The sequence below is a fragment of the Oncorhynchus masou genome, unplaced genomic scaffold, assembly GCF_036934945.1.
Source record: "Oncorhynchus masou masou isolate Uvic2021 unplaced genomic scaffold, UVic_Omas_1.1 unplaced_scaffold_543, whole genome shotgun sequence".
NCBI lineage: Eukaryota > Metazoa > Chordata > Actinopteri > Salmoniformes > Salmonidae > Oncorhynchus > Oncorhynchus masou.
In genome coordinates, this window is record NW_027011844.1 from 306,655 (window position 1) to 329,273 (window position 22,619).

Consider the following 22,619-nt stretch of genomic DNA (forward strand, 5'->3'; position numbering starts at 1 on the left):
GCTGACTACACTGACTATGCTAGTGGCAGACTCCACTATGCTTGCAGGCTGGCTAACAGCCTGCTGCCTGGCCTGCACCCTATTTCATTGTGGAGCTAGAGGAGTTAGAGCCCTGTCTATGTTGGTAGATAAGATGAGAGCACCCCTCCAGCTTGGATGGAGTCCGTCACTCCTCAGCAGGTCAGGCTTGGTCCTGTTTGTGGATGAGTCCCAAAAAGAGGGCCAATTATCTACAAATTCTAACTTTTGGGAGGGGCAGAAAACAGTTTTCAACCAGCCATTGAGTTGTGAGACTCTGCTGTAGAGCTCATCACTCCCCCTAACTGGGAGGGGGCCAGAGACAATTACTCGATGCCGACACATCTTTCTAGCTGATTTACACGCAGAAGCTATGTTGCGCTTGGTGATCTCTGACTGTTTCATCCTAACATCGTTGGTGCCGACGTGGATAACAATATCTCTATACTCTCTACACTCGCCAGTTTTAGCTTTAGCCAGCACCATCTTCAGATTAGCCTTAACGTCGGTAGCCCTGCCCCCGGTAAACAGTGTATGATCGCTGGATGATTCGTTTTAAGTCTAATACTGCGGGTAATGGAGTCGCCAATGACTAGAGTTTTCAATTTGTCAGAGCTAATGGTGGGAAGCTTCGGCGTCTCAGACCCCGTAACGGGAGGAGTATAGACCAGAGAAGGCTCGGCCTCTGACTCCGACTCGCTACTTAATGGGGAAAACCGGTTGAAAGTTTCTGTCGGCTGAATGAGCGACACCGGTTGAGCGTTCCTACAGCATTTCCTCCCAGAAACCGTGAGAAAGTTGTCCGGCTGCGGGGACTGTGCCAGGGGATTTATACTACTATCTGTACTTGCTGGTGGCACAGACGCTGTTTCATCCTTTCCTACACTGAAATTACCCTTGCCTAACGATTGCGTCTGAAGCCGGGCTTGTAGCACAGCTATCCTCGCCGTAAGGCGAGTACAGCGACTGCAATTAGAAGGCATCATGTTAATGTTACTACTTAGCTTCGGGTGTTGGAGGTCCTGACGAATCGTGTCCAGATAAAGCGTCCGGAGTGAAAAAGTTGTGGGTGGAAAAAAAAAAAAATATATATATATATATATATATATGTGTGTGTGTGTATAACAACAGTAATTAAAAAGTAAAAACCGTAAAATTGTCAGGTAGCAAAATAGGTTGGCAACAAAACGCACAGCACAGCAACTCGAAAACAGGTCTGCAAGTTGTAGTGTTATAAAGTGCTTTGTGATTTGTGTCTTTCCCACAGCAGGCGACCAGCGGAAACGAGAAGCAAGTCGGTATTCATCTCATATGTATACGTATATACTGTACTCTATATCATCGACTGCATCCTTATGTAATACATGTATCACTAGCCACTTTAACTATGCCACTTTGTTTACATACTCATCTCATATGTATATACTGTACTCGATACCATCTACTGTATCTTGCCTATGCTGCTCTGTACCATCACTATGTATGTGACAAATACATTTGATTTGATTTATTTTTGAGCAACATAACTGAGGTGTATAAATCTGTCGTTTACTCCAAACACTGTTGAGTTCCTTTATGGTCTCAAAATCAAAGTCGTAGTTAATAATGTCCCCCCCCCCACCCCACCCCCAAAATAAAAAATAAATAAATAAACGTCTGGAAGAAGTTGAAAGGAACTCGGCAGACTTCGTTCCACTCTCGGTCATGAAAGAATCTACGTATAATTTATTAATTTGACCGTTATTTAACCAGGCAAGTCAGTTAAGAACAAATTTTTATTTTCAATGCTGGTCTAGGAACAGAGGGTAAACTGGTCTAGGAACAGAGGGTAAACTGGTCTAGGAACAGTGGGTAAACTGGTCTAGGAACAGAGGGTAAACTGGTCTAGGAACAGTGGGTAAACTGCCTTGTTCAGGGGAACAGTGAGTTAACTGGGCAGAACAAGGATCGGATAGTGTAGAGGAGAGTAGGGTAGGTTAAGGTAGTGGTTATATCTGGATAGTGTAGAGCAGAGTAGGGTAGGTTAAGGTGGGGTAGGTTAAGGTAGGGTAGGTTAAGGTAGGGTAGGTTAAGGTAGGGGTGATATCTGGATAGTGTAGGTTAGGGTAGGTTAAGGTAGTGTAGGTTAAGGTAGTGGTTATATCTGGATAGTGTAGGTTAGGGTAGGTTAAGGTAGGGTAGGTTAAGGTAGTGTAGGTTAAGGTAGGGGTTATATCTGGATAGTGCAGAGTAGGGTAGGTTAAGGTAGTGTAGGTTAAGGTAGGGTAGGTTAAGGTAGGGTAGGTTAAGGTAGGGGTGATATCTGGATAGTGTAGGTTAGGGTAGGTTAAGGTAGTGTAGGTTAAGGTAGCGTAGGTTAAGGTAGGGTAGGTTAAGGTAGGGGTGATATCTGGATAGTGTAGGTTAAGGTAGGTTAGGGTAGGTAGGTTAGGTGGGGTAGGTTAAGGTAGTGTAGGTTAAGGTAGGGTAGGTTAAGGTAGGGGTGATATCTGGATAGTGTAGGTTAAGGTAGGTTAGGGTAGGTAGGTTAGGTGGGGTAGGTTAAGGTAGTGTAGGTTAAGGTAGGGTAGGTTAAGGTAGGGTAGGTTAAGGTAGGGGTGATATCTGGATAGTGTAGGTTAAGGTAGCGTAGGTTAAGGTAGGGTAGGTTATGGTAGGGGTTATATCTGGATAGTGTAGGTTAAGGTAGGTTAAGGTAGGGTAGGTTAAGGTAGGTTATGGTAGGGGTTATATCTTGATTGTGTAGAGCAGGGTAGGTTAAGGTAGGGGTTATATCTGGATAGTGTAGGTTAAGGTAGGTTATGGTAGGGTAGGTTAAGGTAGTGTAGGTTAAGGTGGGGTAGGTTAAGGTAGCGTAGGTTAAGGTAGGTTAAGGTAGTGGTTATACCTGGATAGTGTAGAGCAGAGTAGGGTAGGTTAAGGTAGGGTAGGTTAAGGTAGGGGTTATATCTGGATAGTGTAGGTTAAGGTAGGTTAAGGTAGGGTAGGTTAAGGTAGGGTAGGTTAAGGTAGGGTAGGTTAAGGTAGGGTAGGTTATGGTAGGGGTTATATCTGGATAGTGTAGGTTAAGGTAGGTTAAGGTAGGGTAGGTTAAGGTAGGTTATGGTAGGGGTTATATCTTGATAGTGTAGAGCAGGGTAGGTTAAGGTAGGGTAGGTTAAGGTAGGGTAGGTTATGGTAGGTTATGGTAGGGGTTATATCTTGATAGTGTAGAGCAGGGTAGGTTAAGGTAGGGTAGGTTAAGGTGGGGTAGGTTAAGGTAGGGTAGGTTAAGGTAGGTTAAGGTAGTGTAGGTTAAGGTAGGTTAAGGTAGGGTAGGTTAAGGTAGGGTAGGTTAAGGTAGGTTAAGGTAGGGTAGGTTAAGGTAGGGTAGGTTAAGGTAGGGGTTATATCTGGATAGTGTAGGTTAAGGTAGGTTAGGGTAGGGTAGGTTAGGTGGGGTAGGTTAAGGTAGTGTAGGTTAAGGTAGGGTAGGTTAAGGTAGGGTAGGTTATGGTAGGGGTTATATCTGGATAGTGTAGGTTAAGGTAGGTTAAGGTAGGGTAGGTTAAGGTAGCGTAGGTTATGGTAGGTTAAGGTAGTGTAGGTTAAGGTGGGGTAGGTTAAGGTAGGGTAGGTTAAGGTGGGGTAGGTTAGGGTAGCGTAGGTTAAGGGGTTTATATCTGGCTGAGAGAGAGGAATTTCTGGTAGTAACTCTTGGTCACATCAATCATCAGGTCCTGGGTACATTCTGGGAGCTCTCCTGAAAACAGACCTGAGAGAGAGGAGGAAGAGGAGGAGGAGGAAGAGGAGGAGGTAGAGTGGGGAAGAGACACCAGTTAGAAAGAGTTGAAGACAAATCCGTCAGTTTTCAGGCTCATTCATCATCTCCAGCACCATACCAGTGTCTACATATGCCAAAACACTGATGTCATCGAGTGGGAGTTTTTTTTATGAGTATGGGGGAGGGGGGGGGGGTAGAGGAGGTGGTGGAGAGGAGGTGGTGGAGGAGGTAGAGGGGGAGGTAGAGGCAGAAGAGGGGGAAGGTAGAGGAGGAAGTAGAGGGGGAGGTAGAAGAGGAGGTAGAGGAGGTAGAGGAGGAGGTAGAGGAAGATGTAGAGGAGGAGGATGTAGAGGAGGAGGTAGAGGAAGATGTAGAGGAGGAGGAGGTAGAGGAGGAGGTAGAGGAGGAGGATGTAGAGGAGGAGGTAGAGGAGGATGTAGAGGAGGTAGAGGAGGAGGTAGAGGAAGATGTAGAGGAGGAGGTAGAGGAAGGGGTAGAGGAGGATGTAGAGGAGGAGGTGGTAGAGGAGGAGGAGGAGGTAGAGATGGAGGAGGAGGAGGTAGAGGAGGAGGATGGTGAGGAGGAGGATGTAGAGGAGGAGGACGAGGTAGAGATAGAGGAGGAGGTAGAGATAGAGGAGGAGGTAGAGGAGGAGAATGTACAGGAGGATGTAGCGGAGGAGGAGGTAGAGGAGGATGTAGAGGAGGAGGTAGAGGAGGTAGAGGAAGATGTAGAGGAGGAGGTAGAGGAGGAGGTAGAGGAGGAGAATGTACAGGAGGATGTAGAGGAGGAGGAGGTAGAGGAGGTTGAGGAGGAGGTAGAGGAGGTAGAGGAGGAGGTAGAGGAGGAGAATGTACAGGAGGATGTAGAGGAGGAGGAGGTAGAGGAGGTTGAGGAGGAGGTAGAGGAGGTAGAGGAGGAGGTAGAGGAGGATGTAGAGGAGGAGGTTGAGGAGGAGGTTGAGAAGGAGGTAGAGGAGGAGGAGGTAGGAGGAGAATGTACAGGAGGATGTAGAGGGGGTAGAGGAGAGGAGGATGTAGAGGAAGAGGAGGTAGAGGAGGATGTAGAGGTAGAGGAAGATGTAGAGGAAGAGGAGGTAGAGGAGGATGTAGAGGAGGAGGAGGAGGAGGATGTAGAGGAAGAGGAGGTAGAGGAGGATGTAGAGTAGGAGGAGGTAGAGGAGGATGTAGAGGAAGAGGAGGTAGAGGAGGAGGAGGATGTAGAGGAGGAGGAGGTAGAGGAGGAGGTAGAGATAGAGGAGGAGGATGTAGAGGAGGAGGAGGTAGAGAGGAGGTAGAGGAGGAGGAGGTAGAGGAGGGGGTAGAGATAGAGGAGGAGGAGGTAGAGGAGGATGAGGAGGTAGAGATAGAAGAGGAGGAGGTAGAGGAGGCAGAGGTAGAGGAGGAGGAGGTGGTAGAGGAGGAGGTAGAGGAGGAGGATGTAGAGGGGGTAGAGGAGGATGTAGAGGAGGATGTAGAGGAGGAGGTTGAGGAGGATGTAGAGGAGGAGGTAGAGGAGGATGTAGAGGAGGAGGTAGAGGAGGATGTAGAGGAGGAGGTAGAGGAAGATGTAGAGGAGGAGGTTGAGGAGGATGTAGAGGAGGAGGTAGAGGAGGATGTAGAGGAGGAGGTAGAGGAGGATGTAGAGGAGGAGGTAGAGGAAGATGTAGAGGAGGAGGTAGAGGAAGATGTAGAGGAGGAGGTAGAGGAGGAGGTAGAGGAGGAGGTTGAGGAAGAGGTAGAGGAGGAGAATATACAGGAGGATGTAGAGGGGGTAGAGGAGAGGAGGATGTAGAGGAAGAGGAGGTAGAGGAGGAGGATGTAGAGGAAGAGGAGGTAGAGGAGGAGAATGTACAGGAGGATGTAGAGGAGGAGGTTGAGGAGGATGTAGAGGAGGTAGAGGAGGAGGTAGAGGAGGATGTAGAGGAGGAGGTAGAGGAGGATGTAGAGGAGGAGGTAGAGGAGGATGTAGAGGAGGAGGTAGAGGAAGATGTAGAGGAGGAGGTAGAGGAGGAGGTAGAGGAGGAGGTTGAGGAAGAGGTAGAGGAGGAGAATATACAGGAGGATGTAGAGGGGGTAGAGGAGAGGAGGATGTAGAGGAAGAGGAGGTAGAGGAGGAGGATGTAGAGGAAGAGGAGGTAGAGGAGGATGTAGAGGGGGTAGAGGAGAGGAGGATGTAGAGGAAGAGGAGGTAGAGGAGGATGTAGAGGCAGAGGAGGTAGAGGAGGATGTAGAGGAGGAGGAGGAGGATGTAGAGGTATAGGAGGATGTAGAGGAGGAGGAGGTAGAGATAGATGAGGAGGATGTAGAGGAGGAGGAGGTAGAGGAGGAGGAGGTAGAGATAGATGAGGAGGATGTAGAGGAGGTAGAGGAGGAGGAGGTAGAGGAGGAGGTAGAGGGGAATGTAGAGGGGGTAGAGGAGGGGGTAGAGGAGGATGTAGAGGGGGTAGAGGAGGAGGTAGAGGCGGATGTAGAGGATGAGGAGGTAGGAGGAGGAGGAGGTAGAGGAGGAGTATGTAGAGGAGGAGGTAGAGGAGGAGGATGTAGAGGAGGAGGTAGAGATAGAGGAAGAGGAGGTAGAGGAGGAGGATGTAGAGGAGGAGGAGGGTGAGGAGGAGGATGTAGAGGAGGAGGAGGACGAGGTAGAGATAGAGGAGCAGGAGGTAGAGGAGGAGGTAGAGGAGGAGGAGGTAGAGGAGGTAGAGGAGGATGTAGAGGAGGAGGAGGACGAGGTAGAGATAGAGGAGGAGGAGGTAGAGGATGTAGAGGAGGATGTAGAGGAGGAGGTAGAGGAGGATGTAGAGGAGGAGGTAGAGGAAGATGTAGAGGAGGAGGTAGAGGAGGATGTAGAGGAGGAGAATGTACAGGAGGATGTAGAGGAGGAGGTAGAGGAGGAGGTAGGGGAGGATGTAGAGGAGGAGGTAGAGGAGGAGGTAGAGGAGGAGGAGGTAGAGGAGGATGCAGAGGAGGATGCAGAGGAGGAGGTAGAGGAGGATGTAGAGGAGGAGGTAGAGGAGGAAGTAGAGGAGGAGGTAGAGGAAGATGTAGAGGAGGAGGTGGTAGAGGAGGAGGTAGAGGAGGAGGTAGAGGAGGATGTAGAGGAGGAGGTAGAGGAGGAGGTAGAGGAGGATGTAGAGGAGGAGGTAGAGGAGGAGGTTGAGGAGGAGGTAGAGGAGGATGCAGAGGAGGATGTAGAGGAGGATGTAGAGGAGGAGGTAGAGGAGGAGGAGGTAGAGGAGGAGGAGGAGGTAGAGGAGGTAGAGGAGGAGGAGGTAGAGGAGGAGGATGTAGAGGAAGAGGTAGATGAGGAGGAGGTAGAGGAGGAGGAGGTAGAGGAGGAGGAGGTAGAGATAAGAGGAGGAGGATGTAGAGGAGGAGGATGTAGAGGAGGAGGATGTAGAGGAGGAGGAGGAGGATGTAGAGGAGGAGGAGGTAGAGATAGATGAGAAGGATGTAGAGGAGGAGGTAGAGGAGGAGGTAGAGGAGGATGTAGAGGAGGAAGTAGAGGAGGAGGTAGAGGAAGATGTAGAGGAGGAGGTGGTAGAGGAGGAGGTAGAGGAGGATGTAGAGGAGGAGGTAGAGGAGGAGGAGGTAGAGGAGGTAGAGGAGGATGTAGAGGCGGAGGTAGAGGAGGAGGTAGAGGAGGAGGAGGTAGAGGAGGAGGAGGTAGAGGAGGAGGTAGAGGAGGAGGTAGAGGAGGAGGTAGAGGAGGATGTAGAGGAGGAGGTAGAGGAGGAGAATGTACAGGAGGATGTAGAGGAGGAGGTAGAGGAGGAGGTAGAGGAGGAGGAGGTAGAGGAGGAGGAGGTAGAGGAGGAGGTAGAGGAGGAGGTAGAGGAGGATGTAGAGGAGGAGGTAGAGGAGGATGTAGAGGAGGAGAATGTACAGGAGGATGTAGAGGAGGAGGTAGAGGAGGAGGTAGAGGAGGAGGAGGTAGAGGAGGAGGAGGTAGAGGAGGAGGTAGAGGAGGAGGTAGAGGAGGAGGTAGAGGAGGATGTAGAGGAGGAGGTAGAGGAGGATGTAGAGGAGGAGGTAGAGGAGGATGTAGAGGAAGAGGAGGTAGATGAGGATGTAGAGGAAGAGGAGGTAGAGGAGGATGTAGAGGAGGAGGAGGAGGATGCAGAGGAGGAGGAGGTAGAGGAGGATGTAGAGGAGGAGGAGGTAGAGATAGATGAGGAGGATGTAGAGGAGCATGAGGTAGAGGAGGAGGTAGAGGAGGAGGATGTAGAGGAGGAGGATGTAGAGGAGGAGGAGGTAGAGGAGGAGGAGGTAGAGGAGGATGTAGAGGATGTAGAGGAGGAGGAGGTAGAGGAGGAGGTAGAGGAGGAGGAGGTAGAGGAGGAGGAGGAGGTAGAGGAGGTAGAGGAGGAGGAGGTAGAGGAGGAGGATGTAGAGGAAGAGGTAGATGAGGAGGAGGTAGAGGAGGAGGAGGTAGAGGAGGAGGAGGTAGAGATAAGAGGAGGAGGATGTAGAGGAGGAGGATGTAGAGGAGGAGGATGTAGAGGAGGAGGAGGAGGATGTAGAGGAGGAGGAGGTAGAGATAGATGAGGAGGATGTAGAGGAGGAGGTAGAGGAGGAGGTAGAGGAGGAAGTAGAGGAGGAGGTAGAGGAAGGTGTAGAGGAGGAGGTGGTAGAGGAGGAGGTAGAGGAGGATGTAGAGGAGGAGGTAGAGGAGGAGGAGGTAGAGGAGGTAGAGGAGGATGTAGAGGCGGAGGTAGAGGAGGAGGTAGAGGAGGAGGAGGTAGAGGAGGAGGAGGTAGAGGAGGAGGTAGAGGAGGAGGTAGAGGAGGAGGTAGAGGAGGATGTAGAGGAGGAGGTAGAGGAGGAGAATGTACAGGAGGATGTAGAGGAGGAGGTAGAGGAGGAGGTAGAGGAGGAGGAGGTAGAGGAGGAGGAGGTAGAGGAGGAGGTAGAGGAGGAGGTAGAGGAGGAGGTAGAGGAGGATGTAGAGGAGGAGGTAGAGGAGGATGTAGAGGAGGAGAATGTACAGGAGGATGTAGAGGAGGAGGTAGAGGAGGAGGTAGAGGAGGAGGAGGTAGAGGAGGAGGAGGTAGAGGAGGAGGTAGAGGAGGAGGAGGTAGAGGAGGAGGTAGAGGAGGATGTAGAGGAGGAGGTAGAGGAGGATGTAGAGGAGGAGGTAGAGGAGGAGGTTGAGGAAGAGGTAGAGGAGGAGAATGTACAGGAGGATGTAGAGGGGGTAGAGGAGAGGAGGATGTAGAGGAAGAGGAGGTAGAGGAGGAGGATGTAGAGGAAGAGGAGGTAGAGGAGGATGTAGAGAGGGTAGAGGAGAGGAGGTAGAGGAGGAGGAGGTAGAGATAGATGAGGAGGATGTAGAGGAGGAGGTAGAGGAGCATGAGGTAGAGGAGGAGGATGTAGAGGAGGAGGATGTAGAGGAGGAGGAGGTAGAGGAGGAGGAGGTAGAGGAGGAGGTAGAGGAGGAGGTAGAGGAGGAGGTAGAGGGGGATGTAGAGGGGGTAGAGGAGGGGGTAGAGGAGGAGGTAGAGGAGGATGTAGAGGGGGTAGATGAGGAGGTAGAGGCGGATGTAGAGGATGAGGAGGTAGGAGGATGTAGAGGAGGAGGTGGTAGAGGAGGAGGTAGAGATAGAGGAAGAGGAGGTAGAGGAGGATGTAGAGGAGGAGGAGGGTGAGGAGGAGGATGTAGAGGAGGAGGAGAACGAGGTAGAGATAGAGGAGGAGGAGGTAGAGGATGTAGAGGAGGATGTAGAGGAGGAGGTAGAGGAGGTAGAGGAGGTAGAGGAGGATGTAGAGGAGGAGGAGGACGAGGTAGAGATAGAGGAGGAGGTAGAGGATGTAGAGGAGGATGTAGATGAGGATGTAGAGGAGGATGTAGAGGAGGAGGTAGAGGAGGAGGAGGTAGAGGAGGTAGAGGAGGATGTAGAGGAGGTAGAGGAAGATGTAGAGGAGGATGTAGAGGAGGAGGTAGAGGAAGATGTAGAGGAGGAGGTAGAGGAGGATGTAGAGGAGGAGAATGTACAGGAGGATGTAGAGGAGGAGGTAGAGGAGGAGGTAGAGGAGGATGTAGAGGAGGAGGTAGAGGAGGAGGTAGAGGAGGATGAGGTAGAGGAGGAGGAGGTAGAGGAGGAGGTTGAGGAGGAGGTAGAGGCGGATGCAGAGGAGGAGGTAGAGGAGGAGGTAGAGGAGGATGTAGAGGAGGAGGAGGTAGAGGAGGAGGAGGTAGAGGAGGATGTAGAGGAGGAGGTAGAGGAAGAGGTAGAGGAGGATGTAGAGGAGGAGAATGTACAGGAGGATGTACAGGAGAATGTACAGGAGGATGTAGAGGAGGAGGTAGAGGAGGATGTAGAGGAGGAGGTAGAGGATGAGGTAGAGGAGGAGGAGGTAGAGGAGGAGGAGGTAGAGGAGGAGGTTGAGGAGGAGGTAGAGGAGGATGTAGAGGAGGAGGTAGAGGAGGATGTAGAGGAGGAGGTAGAGGAGGAGGTAGAGGAGGATGTAGAGGAGGAGGTAGAGGAGGATGCAGAGGAGGAGGTAGAGGAGGAGGTAGAGGAGGAGGTAGAGGAGGATGTAGAGGAAGATGTAGAGGAGGAGGAGGTAGAGGAGGAGGTAGAGGAGGAGGTAGAGGAGGATGTAGAGGAGGAGGAGGTAGAGGAGGTAGAGGTAGAGGAGGTAGAGGAGGATGTAGAGGAGGAGGTAGAGGAAGAGGTAGAGGAGGATGTAGAGGAGGAGAATGTACAGGAGGATGTAGAGGAGGAGGTAGAGGAGGATGTAGAGGAGGAGGTAGAGGATGAGGTAGAGGAGGAGGAGGTAGAGGAGGAGGAGGTAGAGGAGGAGGTTGAGGAGGAGGTAGAGGAGGATGTAGAGGAGGAGGTAGAGGAGGATGTAGAGGAGGAGGTAGAGGAGGAGGTAGAGGAGGAGGTAGAGGAGGATGTAGAGGAGGAGGTAGAGGAGGATGTAGAGGAGGAGGTAGAGGAGGATGTAGAGGAGGAGGATGTAGACGAGGGAGAGGAGGTGGTAGAGGAGGAGGTTGAGGAAGAGGTAGAGGAGGAGAATGTACAGGAGGATGTAGAGGGGGTAGAGGAGAGGAGGATGTAGAGGGAGAGGAGGTAGAGGAGGAGGATGTAGAGGAAGAGGAGGTAGAGGAGGATGTAGAGGGGGTAGAGGAGAGGAGGATGTAGAGGAAGAGGAGGTAGAGGAGGATGTAGAGGAGGAGGTAGAGGAGGATGTAGAGGAGGAGGAGGTAGAGATAGATGAGGAGGATGTAGAGGAGGAGGAGGTAGAGGAGGATGTAGAGGGGGTAGAGGAGAGGAGGATGTAGAGGAAGAGGAGGTAGAGGAGGAGGATGTAGAGGAAGAGGAGGTAGAGGAGGATGTAGAGGGGGTAGAGAAGAGGAGGATGTAGAGGAAGAGGAGGTAGAGGAGGATGTAGAGGAGGAGGTAGAGGAGGATGTAGAGGAGGAGGAGGTAGAGATAGATGAGGAGGATGTAGAGGAGGAGGAGGTAGAGGAGGATGTAGAGGAGGAGGAGGTAGAGATAGATGAGGAGGATGTAGAGGAGGAGGTAGAGGAGCATGAGGTAGAGGAGGAGGATGTAGAGGAGGAGGATGTAGAGGAGGAGGATGTAGAGGAGGAGGAGGTAGAGGAGGAGGTAGAGGAGGAGGTAGAGGAGGAGGTAGAGGAGGATGTAGAGGAGGAGGTAGAGGAGGATGTAGAGGAGGAGGTAGAGGAGGAGGTTGAGGAAGAGGTAGAGGAGGAGAATGTACAGGAGGATGTAGAGGGGGTAGAGGAGAGGAGGATGTAGAGGAAGAGGAGGTAGAGGAGGAGGATGTAGAGGAAGAGGAGGTAGAGGAGGATGTAGAGAGGGTAGAGGAGAGGAGGTAGAGGAGGAGGAGGTAGAGATAGATGAGGAGGATGTAGAGGAGGAGGTAGAGGAGCATGAGGAAGAGGAGGAGGATGTAGAGGAGGAGGATGTAGAGGAGGAGGAGGTAGAGGAGGAGGAGGTAGAGGAGGAGGTAGAGGAGGAGGTAGAGGAGGAGGTAGAGGGGGGGATGTAGAGGGGGTAGAGGAGGGGGTAGAGGAGGAGGTAGAGGAGGATGTAGAGGGGGTAGATGAGGAGGTAGAGGCGGATGTAGAGGATGAGGAGGTAGGAGGATGTAGAGGAGGAGGTGGTAGAGGAGGAGGTAGAGATAGAGGAAGAGGAGGTAGAGGAGGATGTAGAGGAGGAGGAGGGTGAGGAGGAGGATGTAGAGGAGGAGGAGAACGAGGTAGAGATAGAGGAGGAGGAGGTAGAGGATGTAGAGGAGGATGTAGAGGAGGAGGTAGAGGAGGTAGAGGAGGTAGAGGAGGATGTAGAGGAGGAGGAGGACGAGGTAGAGATAGAGGAGGAGGTAGAGGATGTAGAGGAGGATGTAGATGAGGATGTAGAGGAGGATGTAGAGGAGGAGGTAGAGGAGGAGGAGGTAGAGGAGGTAGAGGAGGATGTAGAGGAGGTAGAGGAAGATGTAGAGGAGGATGTAGAGGAGGAGGTAGAGGAAGATGTAGAGGAGGAGGTAGAGGAGGATGTAGAGGAGGAGAATGTACAGGAGGATGTAGAGGAGGAGGTAGAGGAGGAGGTAGAGGAGGATGTAGAGGAGGTGGTAGAGGAGGAGGTAGAGGAGGATGAGGTAGAGGAGGAGGAGGTAGAGGAGGAGGTTGAGGAGGAGGTAGAGGCGGATGCAGAGGAGGAGGTAGAGGAGGAGGTAGAGGAGGAGGTAGAGGAGGATGTAGAGGAGGAGGAGGTAGAGGAGGAGGAGGTAGAGGAGGATGTAGAGGAGGAGGTAGAGGAAGAGGTAGAGGATGAGGTAGAGGAGGAGAATGTACAGGAGGATGTACAGGAGAATGTACAGGAGGATGTAGAGGAGGAGGTAGAGGAGGATGTAGAGGAGGAGGTAGAGGATGAGGTAGAGGAGGAGGAGGTAGAGGAGGAGGAGGTAGAGGAGGAGGTTGAGGAGGAGGTAGAGGAGGATGTAGAGGAGGAGGTAGAGGAGGATGTAGAGGAGGAGGTAGAGGAGGAGGTAGAGGAGGAGGTAGAGGAGGATGTAGAGGAGGAGGTAGAGGAGGATGCAGAGGAAGATGTAGAGGAGGAGGAGGTAGAGGAGGAGGTAGAGGAGGAGGTAGAGGAGGATGTAGAGGAGGAGGAGGTAGAGGAGGTAGAGGTAGAGGAGGTAGAGGAGGATGTAGAGGAGGAGGTAGAGGAAGAGGTAGAGGAGGATGTAGAGGAGGAGAATGTACAGGAGGATGTAGAGGAGGAGGTAGAGGAGGATGTAGAGGAGGAGGTAGAGGATGAGGTAGAGGAGGAGGAGGTAGAGGAGGAGGAGGTAGAGGAGGAGGTTGAGGAGGAGGTAGAGGAGGATGTAGAGGAGGAGGTAGAGGAGGATGTAGAGGAGGAGGTAGAGGAGGAGGTAGAGGAGGAGGTAGAGGAGGATGTAGAGGAGGAGGTAGAGGAGGATGTAGAGGAGGAGGTAGAGGAGGATGTAGAGGAGGAGGATGTAGACGAGGGAGAGGAGGTGGTAGAGGAGGAGGTTGAGGAAGAGGTAGAGGAGGAGAATGTACAGGAGGATGTAGAGGGGGTAGAGGAGAGGAGGATGTAGAGGGAGAGGAGGTAGAGGAGGAGGATGTAGAGGAAGAGGAGGTAGAGGAGGATGTAGAGGGGGTAGAGGAGAGGAGGATGTAGAGGAAGAGGAGGTAGAGGAGGATGTAGAGGAGGAGGTAGAGGAGGATGTAGAGGAGGAGGAGGTAGAGATAGATGAGGAGGATGTAGAGGAGGAGGAGGTAGAGGAGGATGTAGAGGGGGTAGAGGAGAGGAGGATGTAGAGGAAGAGGAGGTAGAGGAGGAGGATGTAGAGGAAGAGGAGGTAGAGGAGGATGTAGAGGGGGTAGAGAAGAGGAGGATGTAGAGGAAGAGGAGGTAGAGGAGGATGTAGAGGAGGAGGTAGAGGAGGATGTAGAGGAGGAGGAGGTAGAGATAGATGAGGAGGATGTAGAGGAGGAGGAGGTAGAGGAGGATGTAGAGGAGGAGGAGGTAGAGATAGATGAGGAGGATGTAGAGGAGGAGGTAGAGGAGCATGAGGTAGAGGAGCATGAGGTAGAGGAGGAGGATGTAGAGGAGGAGGATGTAGAGGAGGAGGAGGTAGAGGAGGTAGAGGAAGATGTAGAGGAGGAGGAGGTAGAGGAGGATGTAGAGGAGGATGTAGAGGAGGAGGATGTAGAGGAGGATGTAGAGGAGGAGGAGGTGGTAGAGGAGGATGTAGAGGAGGTAGAGGAGGAGGATGTAGAGGAGGATGTAGAGGAGGAGGAGGTGGTAGAGGAGGAGGATGTAGAGGAGGAGGAGGACGAGGTAGAGATAGAGGAGGAGGAGGTAGAGGAGGTAGAGGAGGAGGTAGAGGAGGATGTAGAGGAGGAGGTAGGAGGAGGAGGTAGAGGAGGTAGAGGAGGAGGTAGAGGAGGATGTAGAGGAGGAGGTAGGAGGAGGAGGTAGAGGAGGGGGATGTAGAGGAGGAGGAGGTAGAGGATGTAGAGGAGGTGGTAGAGGAGGAGGAGGTAGAGATAGAGGAGGAGGAGGTGGTAGCGGAGGAGGAGGTAGAGATAGAGGAGGAGGAGGTAGAGGAGGAGGTAGAGGAGGATGTAGAGGGGGTAGAGGAGGAGGTAGAGGTGTTTGTAGAGGATGAGGAGGTAGGAGGAGGAGGAGGTAGAGGAGGAGTATGTAGAGGAGGAGGAGGTAGAGGAGGAGGATGTAGAGGTGGAGGTAGAGATAGAGGAAGAGGAGGTAGAGGAGGAGGATGTAGAGGAAGAGGAGGTAGAGGAGGAGGATGTAGAGGAGGAGGAGGGTGAGGAGGAGGATGTAGAGGAGGAGGAGGACGAGGTAGAGATAGAGGAGGAGGAGGTAGAGGAGGAGGTAGAGGAAGAGGTAGAAGAGGATGTAGAGGAGGATGTAGAGGAGGAGATAGATGAAGGGGTAGAGGATGAGGTAGAGGAGGAGTTAGAAGAGGATGTAGAGGAGGATGTAGAGGAGGATGTAGAGGAGGAGGATATAGAGGAGGAGGTTGAGGAGGAGGTAGAGGAGGATATAGAGGATGAGGAGGTAGAGGAGGATGTAGAGGAGGAGAATGTACAGGAGGATGTAGAGGGGGTAGAGGAGAGGAGGATGTAGAGGAAGATGAGGTAGAGGAGGATGTAGAGGAGGGGGAGGTAGAGGAGGAGGAGGTAGAGGAGGATGTAGAGGAAGAGGAGGTAGAGGAGGAGGATGTAGAGGAAGAGGAGGTAGAGGAGGATGTAGAGGGGGTAGAGGAGAGGAGGATGTAGAGGAAGAGGAGGTAGAGGAGGAGGATGTAGAGGAAGAGGAGGTAGAGGAGGATGTAGAGGGGGTAGAGGAGAGGAGGATGTAGAGGAAGAGGAGGTAGAGGAGGATGTAGAGGCAGAGGAGGTAGAGGAGGATGTAGAGGAGGAGGAGGAGGATGTAGAGGAGGTAGAGGAGGATGTAGAGGAGGAGGAGGTAGAGATAGATGAGGAGGATGTAGAGGAGGAGGAGGTAGAGGAGGAGGAGGTAGAGATAGATGAGGAGGATGTAGAGGAGGAGGTAGAGGAGCATGAGGTAGAGGAGGAGGATGTAGAGGAGGAGGATGTAGAGGAGGAGGAGGTAGAGGAGGAGGAGGTAGAGGAGGAGGTAGAGGAGGAGGTAGAGGGGGATGTAGAGGGGGTAGAGGAGGGGGTAGAGGAGGAGGTAGAGGAGGATGTAGAGGGGGAGGAGGTAGAGGAGAGGAGGATGTAGAGGAAGAGGAGGTAGAGGAGGAGGATGTAGAGGAAGAGGAGGTAGAGGAGGATGTAGAGGGGGTAGAGGAGAGGAGGATGTAGAGGAAGAGGAGGTAGAGGAGGAGGATGTAGAGGAAGATGAGGTAGATGAGGATGTAGAGGAAGAGGAGGTAGATGAGGATGTAGAGGAAGAGGAGGTAGAGGAGGATGTAGAGGAGGAGGAGGAGGATGCAGAGGAGGAGGAGGTAGAGGAGGATGTAGAGGAGGAGGAGGTAGAGATAGATGAGGAGGATGTAGAGGAGGAGGAGGTAGAGGAGGATGTAGAGGATGTAGAGGAGGAGGTAGAGGAGCATGAGGTAGAGGAGGAGGAGGTAGAGGAGGAGGTAGAGGAGGAGGAGGTAGAGGAGGAGGTAGAGGAGGTAGAGGAGGAGGTAGAGGAGGAGGATGTAGAGGAAGAGGTAGATGAGGAGGAGGTAGAGGAGGAGGAGGTAGAGGAGGAGGAGGTAGAGATAGAGGAGGAGGAGGATGTAGAGGAGGAGGATGTAGAGGAGGAGGATGTAGAGGAGGAGGAGGAGGATGTAGAGGAGGAGGAGGTAGTAGAGATAGATGAGGAGGATGTAGAGGAGGAGGTAGAGGAGCATGAGGTAGAGGAGGAGGAGGTAGAGGAGGAGGTAGAGGAGGAGGAGGTAGAGGAGGAGGAGGTAGAGGAGGTAGAGGAGGAGGAGGTAGAGGAGGAGGATGTAGAGGAAGAGGTAGAGGAGGAGGAGGAGGTAGAGGAGGAGGAGGAGGTAGAGGAGGAGGAGGTAGAGGAGGAGGAGGTAGAGGAGGAGGAGGTAGAGGAGGAGGTAGAGATAGAGGAGGAGGTGGTAGAGGAGGAGGAGGAGGTAGAGAGAGGAGGTAGAGGAGGAGGAGGAGGAGGAGGAGGAGGTAGAGGAGGAGGTAGAGGAGGTAGAGGAGGAGGAGGAGGTGGAGGAGGAGGAGGAGGTAGAGGAGGAGGAGGAGGAGGTAGAGGAGGTAGAGGAGGAGGAGGTAGAGGAGGAGGAGGAGGTAGAGGAGGAGGAGGAGGAGGAGGAGGAGGAGGAGGAGGTGGAGGAGGAGGTAGGAGGTAGAGGAGGAGGAGGTAGAGGAGGAGGGAGGTAGAGGAGGAGGAGGAGGAGGTAGAGGAGGAGGAGGAGGAGGGGAGGAGGAGGGAGGAGGAGGAGGAGGAGGAGGGAGGAGGGAGGAGGAGGAGGAGGAGGAGGAGGTAGAGGAGGAGGAGGTAGAGGAGGAGGAGGTAGAGGAGGAGGAGGAGGAGGAGGAGGTAGAGGAGGAGGAGGAGGAGGAGGAGGAGGAGGAGGAGGAGGTAGAGGAGGAGGAGGAGGAGGAGGAGGAGGAGGAGGATGTAGAGGTAGAGGAGGAGGTAGAGGAGGAGGAGGAGGAGGAGGAGGAGGTAGAGGAGGAGGATGTAGAGGAGGAGGAGGAGGTGGTAGAGGGGGAGGAGGTAGAGGAGGAGGAGGAGGATGTAGAGGTAGAGGAGGAGGTAGAGGAGGAGGAGGAGGAGGAGGTGGTAGAGGAGGAGGAGGTGGTAGAGGGGGAGGAGGTAGAGGTAGAGGAGGAGGAGGATGAGGAGGAGTGTTCTAACCTGGGCATCCTGAGAACACAGTGAAGGGAGGAACCACGGTCTCAGGAGGAAGAACTGTGTTGTCGAGGATCTTACAGCAATCCTTCAACACACACCGCCGACCCTGGACCACACACACACACACACACACCATTAACAACCAGATACAGTGGCGACCTGGAGCAACAGAAACAACATGAACAACCAGTCGGCATAGGCGTGACTCCAGGCCCGGTCGGCGTAGGCGTGACTCCAGGCCCGGTTGGCGTTGGAGTGACTCCCGGCCCGGTCGGCGTAGGAGTGACTCCCGGCCCGGTCGGCGTAGGAGTGACTCCCGGCCCGGTCGGCGTAGGAGTGACTCCCGGCCCGGTCGGCGTAGGCGTGACTCCAAGCCCGGTCGGCGTAGGAGTGACTCCAGGCCCGGTCGGCGAAGGAGTGACTCCAGGCCCGGTCGGCGTAGGAGTGACTCCAGGCCCGGTCGGCGTAGGAGTGACTCCAGGCCCGGTCGGCGTAGGAGTGACTCCCGGCCCGGTCGGCGTAGGAGTGACTCCAGGCCCGGTCGGCGTAGGAGTGACTCCAGGCCCGGTCGGCGTAGGAGTGACTCCCGGCCCGGTCGGCGTAGGAGTGACTCCCGGCCCGGTCGGCGTAGGAGTGACTCCAGGCCCGGTCGGCGTAGGAGTGACTCCCGGCCCGGTCGGCGTAGGAGTGACTCCCGGCCAGGTCGGCGTTGGAGTGTCTCCAGGCCCGGTCGGCGTTGGAGTGACTCCAGGCCCGGTCGGCGTAGGAGTGACTCCCGGCCCGGTCGGCGTAGGCGTGACTCCAAGCCCGGTCGGCGTAGGAGTGACTCCAGGCCCGGTCGGCGAAGGAGTGACTCCAGGCCCGGTCGGCGTAGGAGTGACTCCAGGCCCGGTCGGCGTAGGAGTGACTCCCGGCCCGGTCGGCGTAGGAGTGACTCCCGGCCCGGTCGGCGTAGGAGTGACTCCGGCCCGGTCGGCGTAGGGTGACTCCCGGCCCGGTCGGCGTAGGGAGTGACTCCAGGCCCGGTCGGCGTAGGAGTGACTCCCGGCCCGGTCGGCGTAGGAGTGACTCCCGGCCCGGTCGGCGTAGGAGTGACTCCAGGCCCGGTCGGCGTAGGAGTGACTCCCGGCCCGGTCGGCGTAGGAGTGACTCCCGGCCAGGTCGGCGTTGGAGTGTCTCCAGGCCCGGTCGGCGTTGGAGTGACTCCCGGCCCGGTCGGCGTTGGAGTGACTCCCGGCCCGGTCGGCGTTGGAGTGTCTCCAGGCCTGGTCGGCGTTGGAGTGTCTCCAGGCCTGGTCGGCGTAGGAGTGACTCCAGGCCTGGTCGGCGTAGGAGTGACTCCCGGCCTGGTCGGCGTTGGAGTGACTCCCGGCCCGGTCGGCGTAGGAGTCCCATTTCATATGTTGACAGAACACACTACCCCCATTGTGACATCACCACAGAACCTCTACAGAACACCACCGTCATGTGATGATACAAACTACCGTCATGTGACTACCCTGTAATAAATACAATCATGCCAGAGGCTAGTACTGTTCAGACCAGACTAGTAGAACACGGACCCCAACAAGACAGAGACTAGTACTGTTCAGACCAGACTAGTGGAACACTGTTCAGACCAGACTAGTAGAACATGGACCCAACGAGACAGAGGCTAGTAATGTTAAGACCAGACTAGTAGAACATGGACCCAACTAGCCAGAGACTAGTACTGTTCAGACCAGACTAGTAGAACATGGACCCAACTAGACAAAGACTAGTACTGTTCAGACCAGACTAGTAGAACACTGTTCAGACCAGACTAGTAGAACATGGACCCAACTAGACAGAGGCTAGTACTGTTCAGACCAGACTAGTAGAACATGGACCCAACTAGCCCGACAGAGACAGTGAAATGTTGTGGTTCCGAGCATCACATGACCCAGATTTAGGACCTGAATGTTCCCTCGGCCAGTATGTGTTTGTGTGTAACTCTGTGTGTGTGACTGTGTGTGTGTGTGACTCACGATGACACAGTTCTTCCCGATGTGAACGTAAGATCCGATCTGAGCAGCGTTCACCACACAGTCTTCCTCTATAAACACATGGTCTCCGATGTGCAGCGGGAAGAAGGCCACTCTGGGGAAGGGGGGGGCAAGAGGACAAGGGGTCAGAGGTCATTCATCTCGAACTCTGTCATGATGTGCTACAGCAGTAGTCCTGTCTAACTCTGTCATGATGTGCTACAGCAGGCCTAAACAGCAGAAACATCTCCAGATCGACACATTGGTGTTCTGATGTGATTTAAGCACTGACATGGACTCAGGGGATTTTTGTTGTTGTTGTTGTTGTTGCTGTTTCTTGAGAGTAACAAAACAGGAAAAAAAATCTAAATCTTGAAAAAAATACAACAGAAAACAGAATTAGGGGAAAATACAAAAAATAGAATATTATGGGGCCTATCGTACCAAATACTGTTTATGAACCATTATTTGACCAGTTATAGTGACAGGAAAGGCATGTCTTGTTCACCCAGGGAAGAGAACAGAATAATGTTGCTATTTGAAAGCTAGAAAATAAAAACATTAAACATGTCGCTCGCGAGAAAAGGTTGGAGACCCCTGGTCTAGAAGAGGAGACCCCTGGTCTAGAAGAGGAAACCCCTGGTCTAGAAGAGGTTGGAGACCCCTGGTCTAGAAGAGGAGACCCCTGGTCTAGAAGAGGATACCCCTGGTCTAGAAGAGGTTGGAGAACCCTGGTCTAGAAGAGGAGTCCCCTGGTCTAGAAGAGGAGACCCCTGGTCTAGAAGAGGAGTCCCCTGGTCTAGAAGAGGAGACCCCTGGTCTAGAAGAGGAGTCCCCTGGTCTAGAAGAGGAGTCCCCTGGTCTAGAAGAGGAGACCCCTGGTCCAGAAGATGAGTCCCCTGGTCTAGAAGAGGAGACCCCTGGTCTAGAAGAGGAGTCCCCTGGTCTAGAAGAGGAGACCCCTGGTCCAGAAGATGAGTCCCCTGGTCTAGAAGAGGAGTCCCCTGGTCTAGAAGAGGAGACCCCTGGTCCAGAAGATGTGTCCCCTGGTCTAGAAGAGGAGACCCCTGGTCTAGAAGAGGAGACCCCTGGTCTAGAAGAGGAGAACCCTGGTCTAGAAGAGGAGTCCCCTGGTCTAGAAGAGGAGACCCCTGGTCCAGAAGATGAGTCCCCTGGTCTAGAAGAGGAGACACCTGGTCTAGAAGAGGAGTCCCCTGGTCTAGAAGAAGTTGGAGACCCCTGGTCTAGAAGAGGAGTCCACTGGTCTAGAAAAGGAGACCCCTGGTCTAGAAGAGGTTGGAGACCCCTGGTCTAGAAAAAAGTTGGAGACCCCTGGTCTAGAAGAGGTTGGAGAACCCTGGTCTAGAAGAGGAGACCCCTGGTCTAGAAGAGGAGAACCCTGGTCTAGAAGAGGAGACCCCTGGTCTAGAAGAGGAGTCCCCTGGTCTAGAAGAGGAGTCCCCTGGTCTAGAAGAGGAGTCCCCTGGTCTAGAAGAGGAGACCCCTGGTCTAGAAGAGGAACCCCTGGTCTAGAAGAGGAGTCCCCTGGAATAGAAGAGGTTGGAGTCCCCTGGTCTAGAAAAGGAGACCCCTGGTCTAGAAGAGAAGAACCCTGGTCTAGAAGAGGAGTCCCGTGGTCTAGAAGAGGAGTCCAACTGGTCTAGAAGAGGAGACCCCTGGTCTAGAAGAGGTTGGAGACCCCTGGTCTAGAAGAGGAGTCCCCTGGTCTAGAAGAGGAGTCCCCTGGTCTAGAAGAGGAGACCCCTGGTCTAGAAGAGGAAACCCCTGGTCTAGAAGAGGAGTCCCCTGGTCTAGAAGAGGAGTCCCCTGGTCTAGAGAAGGAGACCCCTGGTCCAGAAGATGAGTCCCCTGGTCTAGAAGAGGAGACCCCTGGTCCAGAAGATGAGTCCCCTGGTCTAGAAGAGGAGTCCCCTGGTCTAGAAAAGGTTGGAGACCCCTGGTCTAGAAAAGGCTGGAGACCCCTGGTCTAGAAGAGGAGAACCCTGGTCTAGAAGAGGATACCCCTGGTCTAGAAAATGTTGGAGACCCCTGGTCTAGAAGAGGAGACCCCTGGTCTAGAAAAGGAGACCCCTGGTCTAGAAGAGGTTGGAGACCCCTGGTCTAGAAGAGGTTGGAGACCCCTGGTCCAGAAGATGAGTCCCCAGGTCTAGAAGAGGAGACCCCTGGTCTAGAAGAGGAGTCCCCTGGTCTAGAAGAGGTTGGAGACCCCTGGTCTAGAAGAGGAGTCCCCTGGTCTAGAAAAGGAGACCCCTGATCTAGAAGAGGTTGGAGACCCCTGGTCTAGAAAAAGGTTGGAGACCCCTGGTCTAGACCCCTGGTCTAGAAGAGGTTGGAGACCCCTGGTCTAGAAGAGGTTGGAGACCCCTGGTCCAGAAGATGAGTCCCCAGGTCTAGAAGAGGAGACCCCTGGTCTAGAAGAGGAGTCCCCTGGTCTAGAAGAGGTTGGAGACCCCTGGTCTAGAAGAGGAGTCCCCTGGTCTAGAAAAGGAGACCCCTGATCTAGAAGAGGTTGGAGACCCCTGGTCTAGAAAAAGGTTGGAGACCCCTGGTCTAGAAGAGGAGACCCCTGGTCTAGAAGAGGAGTCCCCTGGTCTAGAAAAGGTTGGAGACCCCTGGTCTAGAAGAGGAGTCCTCTGGTCTAGAAGAGGAGACCTCTGGTCTAGAAGAGGAGTCCCCTGGTCTAGAAGAGGAGTACCCTGGTCTAGAAGAGGAGTCCCCTGGTCTAGAAGAGGAGTCCCCTGGTCTAGAAGAGAAGACCCCTGGTCTAGAAGAGGAGACCCCTGGTCTAGAAGAGGAGTCCCCTGGTCTAGAAGAGAAGACCCCTGGTCTAGAAGAGGAGACCCCTGGTCTAGAAGAGGAGACCCCTGGTCTAGAAGAGAAGACCCCTGGTCTAGAAGAGAAGACCCCTGGTCTAGAAGAGGAGACCCCTGGTCTAGAAGAGAAGACCCCTGGTCTAGAAGAGGAGACCCCTGGTCTAGAGGAGGAGTCCCCTGGTCTAGAAGATGAGTCCCCTGGTCTAGAAGAGGAGTCCCCTGGTCTAGAAGAGGAGTCCCCTGGTCTAGAAGAAGAGTCCCCTGGTCTAGAAGAGGAAACCCCTGGTCTAGAAGAGGAGACCCCTGGTCTAGAAGAGGAAACCCCTGGTCTAGAAGAGGAGACCCCTGGTCTAGAAGAGGAGACCCCTGGTCTAGAAGAGGAGACCCCTGGTCTAGAAGATGAGTCCCCTGGTCTAGAAGAGGAAACCCCTGGTCTAGAAGATGAGTCCCCTGGTCTAGAAGAGGAAACCCCTGGTCTAGAAGAGGTTGAGCAGAACTCACCCTTTGCTGAATTTTTTGAACGGCGGCCGAATGACACTCCGGCTCTTCACAACACAGTGCCTCCCCACCCTGACATTGGCCAGGTCTCCACGGATTATACAGTCGTTCATTACTATAGTCTGGAG

The 22,619-nt window shown here is 53.5% G+C and overlaps 1 protein-coding gene across 1 annotated transcript; it reads right to left on the minus strand.

The window, feature by feature from the left end:
* Window positions 1-1,779: 1,779 nt before the first annotated feature.
* Window positions 1,780-22,613, minus strand: LOC135536005 (dynactin subunit 5). The gene is made up of 4 exons (XM_064962402.1): window positions 22,495-22,613; window positions 19,163-19,274; window positions 17,160-17,262; window positions 1,780-3,772 (listed from the first exon to the last, which is right to left on the minus strand). Exons 1-4 carry the CDS (start codon window positions 22,602-22,604, stop codon window positions 3,675-3,677), a joined length of 423 nt encoding a protein of 140 aa, XP_064818474.1. The 5' UTR covers window positions 22,605-22,613; the 3' UTR covers window positions 1,780-3,674.
* Window positions 22,614-22,619: the final 6 nt, after the last annotated feature.

Bases quoted from the DNA above. Each gene is read 5' to 3' on its own strand.
- LOC135536005 (XM_064962402.1), bottom strand. From the start codon at position 22,604: ATGAACGACTGTATAATCCGTGGAGACCTGGCCAATGTCAGGGTGGGG. The intron at 17,263-19,162 runs GTGAGTCACACA...TGTGTGGTCCAG, and splicing joins TCGGGAAGAACTGTGTCATC to GGTCGGCGGTGTGTGTTGAA. The intron at 3,773-17,159 runs GTTAGAACACTC...CCTCTCTCTCAG, and splicing joins TGTGTTCTCAGGATGCCCAG to GTCTGTTTTCAGGAGAGCTC.